General features: G+C 44.1%; 1 protein-coding gene across 1 annotated transcript in view; it reads left to right on the top strand.

Annotated features, from left to right (window-relative positions):
* Positions 1 to 403: 403 nt before the first annotated feature.
* Positions 404 to 9,398, top strand: part of LOC103917774 (ras and Rab interactor 2-like) — a gene marked incomplete at its 5' end in the record, with an annotated part of 19,569 nt that continues 10,574 nt past the window's right edge. Inside the window, one exon of the mRNA XM_009324966.1 lies at positions 404 to 1,534. Coding sequence (XP_009323241.1) covers positions 404 to 1,534 — 1,131 coding nt within the window. The remainder of the gene's footprint in view (positions 1,535 to 9,398) is intronic.

The raw sequence follows: 9,398 nt of genomic DNA on the forward strand, positions 1-9,398 counted from the left end.
ATGTCTGGGGAATCACTCCTCAGATGTCTCTGGCACATACACAGAAGCCATTTGATTTCACGTTTATGTCTTCATACGGCTCCTGGTGACTTTCCTGTTGAGACTGATCCACAATCTGTGTGACTACAGCACTTGAGTCCTCATTTGAATCCTTATCTCAAGCAGTGTACAAAGATAATGAGACTTGCAATTGGCATTGCTAAGCTACGCTTGGAAGGGAAGGAAGTCTTCATTTTACAGACGTGAGGCTGTCTTCTTTCTGCCCCCCCCCCCCCCCCCCCAAATGAATAAAAGCTTGTCTCAATTTCTTAATACTTGAAACCGGTGATGTTGAGCTGAATGTTTTGAAAGCCATCTGTATGCTGTTTTTGCATTCTTATGTTAACGCAATGATGATTTTCAGACTTTTGGAGCTCCCCGGCTAACAGCAACCCCCCAGATCCTTCACCTCCCCTTAGGCCTGTGCCTTTGGACAGTGCTTGTAAAGACTCACGTCAGCTCTGCCTTATAAATGGAGTGCATTCTATACGAACCAGAACGCCTTCAGAGCTGGAGTGCAGCCAGACCAACGGAGCGCTGTGTTTCATTAATCCCCTCTTCTTAAAAGTGCACAGCCAGGATGTCAGTGGAAGTCTGAAAAGGCAGAGCCCAAGAACTCAAGATGTGAATGGCACAGCGAGGCCTCGCTCCCCCCCGCCCCGGCCACCACCTCCTTCTATTAATAGCATCCTCACGAGTCCACAGCTTTCCAGGACTATAAAGCAGGCGAGCATGCCAGAAACAGTCAACCATAAGAAAGAGAGAGGCTTGGATTTGCTGCAGAATAAACCAACCCCTATTCCACCTCCTCGGCTGAAGAAGCAGGCTGTTTGCTCAGAGGTGGAAGGTAGCTCAAAGACCTCAGCGGTAATTCGACCTGGCTGCAACTCAGTGAGTGTGCCCGAAGCTGCTGGAGTTCCAGGTGAAACACTGCCTGAGCTGGCTCCAGCAGCTGACAAAAACACGGTAGCTACCAGCTCTGAGTCACACATACCGTGGAATGGAGGCAGGCAGAGACTGAGTGACATGAGCATTTCCACCTCGTCGTCTGACTCGCTGGACTTCGATCGGAGCATGCCGCTGTTTGGCTATGAAGGGGACACTAACAGCAGCCTGGAGGATTTTGAGGGGGAAAGCGACCAAGAGAGCATGGCACCCCCTTTGAAACCCAAGAAGAAAAGAAGCAGTTCGTTTGTTCTCCCCAAGATTGTGAAATCTCAGCTACGGAAAGTCAGTGGAGTTTTTAGTTCCTTCATGACCCCTGAAAAGAGGATGATTAAGAAAATTGCAGAGATGTCCCAGGACAAACGCACTTATTTTGGATGCCTAGTGCAGGACTATGTCAGCTTTCTCCAGGAAAACAAGGAGTGCCATGTTTCAAGCACTGATATGCTGCAAACGATTCGGCAGTTCATGACCCAAGTCAAGAACTATTTGTCCCAAAGCTCAGAACTTGATCCCCCAATCGAATCGCTGATTCCTGAGGACCAAATAGGTAAGAAACATTGTCCTGTGTTTTGGGGGAAGGTGAAAATGTGTAATCTGTGTTTATAGTGATAGTCTTTGTGCCAGTTTGGAAAGGTGGGATTGACTTTACTAGCAGAGTTCGAGCCATTGGGTATTTGAGTATTAAAACAAAACAACACACCCCCCACCTCCCCCCAGCTTCCAATCACCCTAACAACTCAGAACAACTATGCTACAAAGTTGTTCATAAAAAGAGATCTTTAAAATAGCCGCAGTGTGGACTTTTTACCTGTGATTATTACTGGTTTTTTAATTGTATTTTATTTTTTAGCTGCTGTACTGTTAACAATACAGAATCCTTTATTTGCTGGCACACGTGTATTTTTCCCTGAATTGGGCTGAAATAGTTCTCGATGCTTGGACTAAAACTGTGCCAATTTTAACCATATGGATTATAGCCGTAAACCTAGAATTTATTCGAAACCAGTGACAGTTAAGAGCAGAGAGACATTTCGTAGCAACTTACTTTTGAAATAAATCTTATTCTTCCAAACATTTTCATTCACTCCTAGCAAAGCTGCACTGTCCCTACAGGAAGCTAAATAAAAAGATATATAGGAATTTTAAAAAACAAACAAATGTGTGCAAGAGGGAGAAGGGGCTGCTAATCTCAGGATTTCTATACCTCTCTGTTACATGTATGTGTTTATAAATGGTTGCAGATAAGCTATATGTTTGAATACATGTTTTAACAATAGAGAGAGACTTGTGTATCCACAAAAGTGAAATCGTTGCTGCATAAAATCTCACTGCCCCTCTATCTTGCTCAGTCTGAGCAGTATTTGTAAAAGAGCCTATAAGCCGCATTTAGGAGGTAAACATCCCTCAGGGCAGAATACTTTCCTTGTGAGCTCACTTCAGTCCTAATTTGCTTGTTTTTCTCCTGTACCCCAGTGTCCCAACAGTTGGCCCGGGGCAAAATTGGCAGATAGTTCTTTCTCTGGGACTAGAGGGTGGTTTTATGTTGACGTTTCTGTCTGTCCTTGACCGAGAGGAAGTGTTCTCACATAACCTCAACTTCATTTACACAAAGTCAAGCAAAAGTAATAAGCACTGCTAAAGCAAATATAGCACTACAAAGAGTGTCCTAGAAATCGAGACTCTTTCAAAGACCTGTAATGTTCTCACTAGAATAATAAAGAATATTACGTGGGTGTTATGTGGAAAAAAAAATGGCGAATTGAGCAGTGGTGCAGGCGCATTTTTGCCTGGATTTCTGCAGAGTACTGGATATTTTACAAAGAAGTACAGATCTAGTTTGCTTGTAATTTTGTGATAGCTTGGTTTGACTTGTACTTTTCATTGTAAAGGGCGTGGTTAAATCGGCTTGTGGGTCTCTGAAGACTGGCAAAATGCTGTATGCTTTTAAATGTTTCGGTAGTTTGGAGTAGCATAAGCTATGAAACGTAATAACTAAGCTATATTGGTTTTCTTCAGCGACAGAAAGTCTGGCTTTGATCATGTGATTAAATGCAATTAATTTATAAAGCGAGATAGTTTAAACAAAGGAAGAACTTGCTTTTGAATCATCTACTGCCTATGGCTCAAGCCTGCAAACAACCACAGTGGATCAGGAGCATCAGATGTTGCTGATCTAAGCAGATAACTATGTGACAGGAAGATTTAGTCATCCCTATAGAGAATTTTTTATGATGTAGCCCTGCCTATTATCCGTGGTTTTGCTTGACTATTTCAGTACGGAATTGCAGCCCAAATTTTAACATTGAGTAATCATTTATCCTCTCTTGTCAGTTTACACTTTTGTGGTGCAGGTTTTTTCTCTCGACGTGTCAGCCTAGGGCTGGATGTGTGCTGCTGGGAAAATGCTCCTTCTTTCTGTTCATCATGTACTGTCCCACGGCGGTGGCGATTCAGTGTCAGCTCAGAGGCTCCCTGTTCAGGCCTCGTGACTGCCGAGTTAGAGCGGGCCACAGCGGCTGTGCCCTGCCGGGGACTCACACAAGTGCGCCCGGCGCCTCTTCCTGCAACAGCAGCTTCGCTCTGAGACTTGGACCCCGCTGCTGATGCTGGCGGGGCAGGGAGGGAGCCTGTAGCAGAAAATATTCAGGCCTCTCAGCTCCCCGGGCCAGTCCTGCCTCTGTGGAGAAGAGCTAGAGCCAGTCCTCCCCTCCTTCTCCCGCCCAGCAGAACTGCTGCTGCCATTCACCCATTCTGGGGCAGCCAGACTTCACCTTATCCCGCTGTTGTCTCCTGAATTTCAGTATGTGCTGGAGCAGCACCCCCCCAGGCTTAGTGAAGCCCTTGGTGTTTGGGACTTTCTCCTGTGTCTGTGTAATGATCTTTGTGATCATGTAGCTTTTCTTGTAGAACTGCATCACAGACCTCCCAGACTCTTGCAAGCAAAAGACTTCCATGGGAGATCTTTTAACTTTCCCAGACAGAGGGCATATCAAATTGTTTAACTTCTGCCAAATCATTGGGAGAATGTGCATCAGGGTTTCTAATTATTCCCGACAGGTGCCTCCTAATCTTAGCACTGTAGACCGTTAACCCTTCCTGAAACAATGGGATTCCCAGTGTTGAGAGAGAATAAAGATGAAGGCACATGGCTTTTATTGTTTAAGGATGAATGCACAGTATTTTTTAAGTCATCCACACCTGAATATGTATCCACAGAATAAAGACCTGGACTGATCAGAGGAGACCCTGATAGTCCACAGCTGCTTGAATAGCAAATGTTGGGGACTTTTTGTTTGTGGCAGGATCTGACACCTGAACAACTTCAGTCTCAATGCCTGAATCTGGGCCTAGCCCCAAAAATGACTGGTTTAAATAATTTGGCAATAAGGTATTAACTGATAGTGTGGGAAGGTGCCTGAACAATACTGCCTATTATTTGTTTTGGTATTTCTAATGCGTAACAGATTTTTAAATATTGGATGTTAAAAGAGGCTTGGAGAGAACGTGTTGGCCCCTTATTGTGGCAGGTCATGCCTTGTCACAGGGACTTGGGTCTGTATGGAGGAGTTGCAGGCAGACGGAACTGGAGGCTGTACAGAGGAGCGTAGTCCGTTCCCCATGTGAGCCGGTGTGCCAGCCGCTCTGAGGGAGGCTTCTCTGAGCAGCGTTTTTGCCTTTTTTTTTGCCTCTCTTGCTGAGAAGCAATGTTTTACTTTTGTTCTTAGGAGATTTTATCATGTTAGCTTTCGGTCTGCTTCCCACTTATGAAGATAACTTTAAACTTGCTCTCCAAAGGACTGGTGAAGCCCTTCTCCCACCCCCACCATGATATCATATGCGGATTTTGTATGTGAACTCTCTGCTTTAGCATCCAAATTTTTAATGAAAATACTAAATAGACTAAAGCCTGGGGCTGACCCCCATGGTACCTCTTTTCAAATATCTGTCTTGTTTGACAGTCAACCATTGGTAACTGGGCTCTCAGTGCAGTATTTTGTGCACCCACCTTATGGTAATTACAGCAAGAAAATATTTCCCTTGTTTGCTTATAGGAAAGTTGCATGGAGTAGGGTTATGGGTCTTAAAAAGGTTAAGATACAGCTCACCCCCTGCTCGCCTCTTCTTTGCTGATCCAATTATCCTCTTAAAGGAATTAGAATGGTATGCCACCATTTCTTCTTGAAAAACTCATGTTGGCTGTTTTTCAGTACTGTGTTACTTCTTAGGTGCTTGTACATTTGTTTTGGTGTCCCGTCCCCCTACCGTGTTGTTCATCCCAGTATCTTTTCATATTGAGTTGAGGCTGACCAACCTGTCCCCCAGTGCTCCCCCCTTCACTATGGGAGTGGGGGGATAGAGCAATAAGAAGCAGTGGTAAAAGCACTGAGCAGAGGTAGAGGATTTGGTTATCCCTTTTCCGACCATCCCTTTGATTTACTTTGTGACTTTTCCCCTGCTCCTTTATTACTTCTTCTTTAAGAGAAGACATGTTTACCACACAGCCATAGCCTGAGTTTTAATTAACCAACAGATGATTAAAGCAGACAAACCTAGCACAGATAGTTCTGTGATTCATTGGTGTGCTTTATGTAGGTAAAATGAAGGGAGGTTTACCCTAGAGACCTTTCTTCCCTCGTTGCTCAACTTCTGCCACCGCTGCCTATCCATTGCCCACCTCAGTTCTATCTCCATTTTCAGGGTTGTGCAGATTATCAAGGAACGTGGGTTGTGTGAGATGTTACTTTCAAGTCTTGCTGCTTCTTCAGAGATGCCCTTGTCTGCACCATGGGTTAGGCATATGTCACTGTAGACGTCCACCAAGAACTGGACACTTGGCCATCCTGACATGAGCTGTCTTAAAATAGATCCATATCAGTCATGCCAGTCTATGAACATGCAAGATATTAGGAAAATCCAAAACAAAGCAAACGCAGTGTTGTCAAGCATCCTGCACGTACATGCCGTGGCATTCCAAAGCAACCTTCTGCTTTCAGCCTCCCAGGCAATTTACTAGTGCAAGACTGCGCCTTTCTGTGATGGTTCCCAGGCGTGCTCCATTGCTTACTGAGCCCTTCTTTTACTGATGATTGATTTGGCCATCGTAGATGATAAACAGGGCTTGTGTGTAAATCCAGGGACTGGAAACTGACAGGCAATCTCAGTGGAGCAACAACAGTTGGTAACAGGTAAACTGACAGCCTGGAAAAGGTGAGAGCAATTTCAGACAGCAAGGGTTGTAAAGAGGCTGCGTAAGGACACTTGCGATGACTAACATGTTGTCCTCTCTAGATGCAGACTTGTGTGGTTTGCAGCAAAACAAAATAGCATGTCAGCACAGGATACAGATGTGTTTCCACAAGTCACAACGAAACTAGCTGGCTGGCCTTTACAATTCATTTATCAAAGCATTTCCAGTTCCCATTTTGAGGCTAGAGGCTAATTATAAGTATCATTTCAGGAACGCTACATGGCGCTCAGCTCAAATGATATTCAATTAAAAAAAAATAATCTGAAGAGTGTCTGTTTTGGTTTTGGAGTATTAAGCATCCTGGGAGGATATCTGAAAATGCTTTGCATATGCTGAAGTAAACAGGAATTTTTGTTGCCAATTTGGATCTGAGAAATATACAGAGATGTAATGCAAAGGATCAGTCCTCAATTCACAACTTAGATGCTAGTTTGCTTGGGAGACCCTCCTATACTTTTTGTGGCCATTAGAAGTTAAACAGTGAAAGCTGCTGCTGGCTGGGAATTGTTTTGTGGGATCATATCCAGAAACACCTTTCTCTGAAAGGGGCCAGTAACGGTAGTTCAGAAGAAGGGGGTAGATAGTTGGATGGTCTGATCCCAAACATGCTTATAGGTGTCTTTTGACACTGAATATTGGTCTAAGACTCAGATCACAACAAATGCTGTCCTTCCAGGCTTTAGTAATAATATAAGTATTTATATAGGTTTTATATTAATTAGGATACATATGGGTGTTACTATTGACCATTAAAAAAAACCCCACAGTCCAGTCGTTATCAATCTTGCTACGTTGTTGGCTTCATCAGCTTGCTAGAACTTGCCACTTTTTAATTTGAGGGCAGAACTCTGTGGTTCTTATGTCTGTGCCAAGAATCCATAAGGGAGAAGAAAAGGTTGTGTTGTTTTGGGGGTTTTTTTTGGTTTCGTGGGGGTTTTGTGGTGGTGTTGTTGTTTTTGTTTTGTAAAACTGTCATATCTTAGTCACTTGCTCGTTTGCTGGCTAGTTCTGTGCAAACATGCTGCATTAAAATGGCAGTTTCTCTGTCTACCCTTACCAAGCCGAGGTAGTTAGTATCTCTTTGGAATCACAGCTATGTGTCTTTTATTTAATTTGTCTCCTATTAGCTGTAATATAGTCACTGAACAGCACTGAAGGATGCTTTACTAAATATCCCATCCTATTTTTATTTACCTGAATGCTAACAGCACAGAAACCATTAGGAGCAGCCTTCAGCAATAAGTACTTGGACCTTGTGCGGAGCTTTGAGCACAGCCACGTGAGCTATCTGCTCTCTTCCTCTGTGCTGCTTCAAATCAATTTAAGTTCCCGGAGAGATTGTGGAATGTGATCGAGTAAATTTCAAAGTAATTTCCAGGCACTCTTTTTGGAGCCTGTGACAAATTGCAAATATGAAAGAATGCCTCCTCGCCATTTTGCACAGCTGTGAAAATCTGTGCGATTCATCTGTATGGGAAGCTGTGGGAGTGGCACTAACTTAGAAGGGTTGAGGGCAGAAGACTTAAGGCTTCCACTTCTCATCTACAGACAACAAGCCTGGCCCCAACCAAGGACAGGGGCTCTGTGGAGGAATTTTCCCTCCTGATAGCATCCAGTTCCTGCAGCCTCTGGGGAAGGACTGCTTCTGCAGCTCCCTCCTTACTGATACTGCAGGCAGCAGCTGAACTAGCTCCAGCCTGGAGCCTATAGGGATCAGTTACAGAAGCGTACTGAGTTTTCCGATCTCCCATCCCAGGCTAGGTCCTCTCTCATTATCAGATCAAGGGCTCTGAGGATCCATGCTGAATTCTTTACAATTTATTGAGCCTCCTGTGACCAAATGCGGTGGTGACCCTGCTTTATTGAGATGAAGGATGGCTAATGCTAACTATTCATGTGCAGAACTTCCAGTGGAAGCCTGTGGGAGTTAAAATTTCATGAGGATAGAGGGTTCTCTCACTTAACGTAATGTTTGGCAGCACCAACTGCTTTAATTTTGACTTAAACAAGACCAGGCGGTTGGAATGCAAACTGCAGAGGTGATCCACTTACAAGGAAAGCAGCTGGAGTTTTTGCTATTTAAAAAACTGAACGGGCAGTAGAAATAAATAAAGCGAGCTGAATTGTCAAAAAAAAAAAATCATCATCAGTGAAGCTAGCAAGGAACTATGTGTACCCTCTAGAAATTTAGCTAGCTAACATATCCATGTGTGAGATTTGTGCATTTTTCTTGGTGGAAAAACATTTCTGCCCTGTGAGCCCTGAGAATGGCCGTGACGGCAGGGAGAGGCAGTTTCTGTCACTGTGCAAGAAGGGTGATGCTTCTACTCTCCTGACTGGGTTTGTTAGTGCTGTCAGTCGTGATGGTGTGGCTCTACCAAGTACAATAGATAAGGATCAGTCATTTGAAATGTTGCCACTTGTTATGTATAATTGGTGGCTCTGGTCCAGTGGGAAGCTGGATCCACCCTTAATGCTGTGTGACAGGCCATCAAGAACATGTGTCAGACTGGTTATGCCTTTACTGATGGCCATAGAGAAATCTGGAAAATCAGAGGGCAAATGCTGCTCCTCAAGTTCACCCTTTCTCCCTTCCAGCAGCTTTTGCAGTCTGCGTTGTGAAAGAGAGCCCAGATGCATTTAAGGCATCCAGGAATGAAGCAGACGTGGCTTTGTTGCCTCCATCAGGGTCTCGGGAGGGGGAAAAGAGCAAGAGAAGCCACAGAAGCCCCAGCAGAATTGGGACAGGGTAGATGGGAGCTCCCAATAGAGTTGGACATTTGGGAACTGCGTGCCAGACAAACACAAAATAAATGCTACATCTGAAGCAAAGGCACCATAAGAGGAGGAGTGTGTGAAGGGCGTGTTTGGTGGGAAAGAGATGTATGAAGACCCAAAAGGAAAAATGACTGAACACAAGGATAAAATAAATGAAAGCATAAAGCAAAAGCAAAAAAACAGAAGTAGGTAGTGCTTGTTTGGGGGGGGGGGGGGGGGGGGAAACACAAACCCTGAAAAAAAGTAAAGCCCAAACCTTAGAAACAGTCCGCAATTAAAAAAAAAAAAAGGGAGGGAGAGAAAAGAAAAGAGACCATGATCTAAGAAAAACACATAAGAACAGGCAAAGAACCTGGAAAGGGCATGAGGTTTAATGGAACTTTAA

The sequence above is a fragment of the Pygoscelis adeliae genome, unplaced genomic scaffold, assembly GCF_000699105.1.
Source record: "Pygoscelis adeliae isolate BGI_AS28 unplaced genomic scaffold, ASM69910v1 Scaffold846, whole genome shotgun sequence".
Taxonomy (NCBI): Eukaryota; Metazoa; Chordata; class Aves; order Sphenisciformes; family Spheniscidae; genus Pygoscelis; species Pygoscelis adeliae.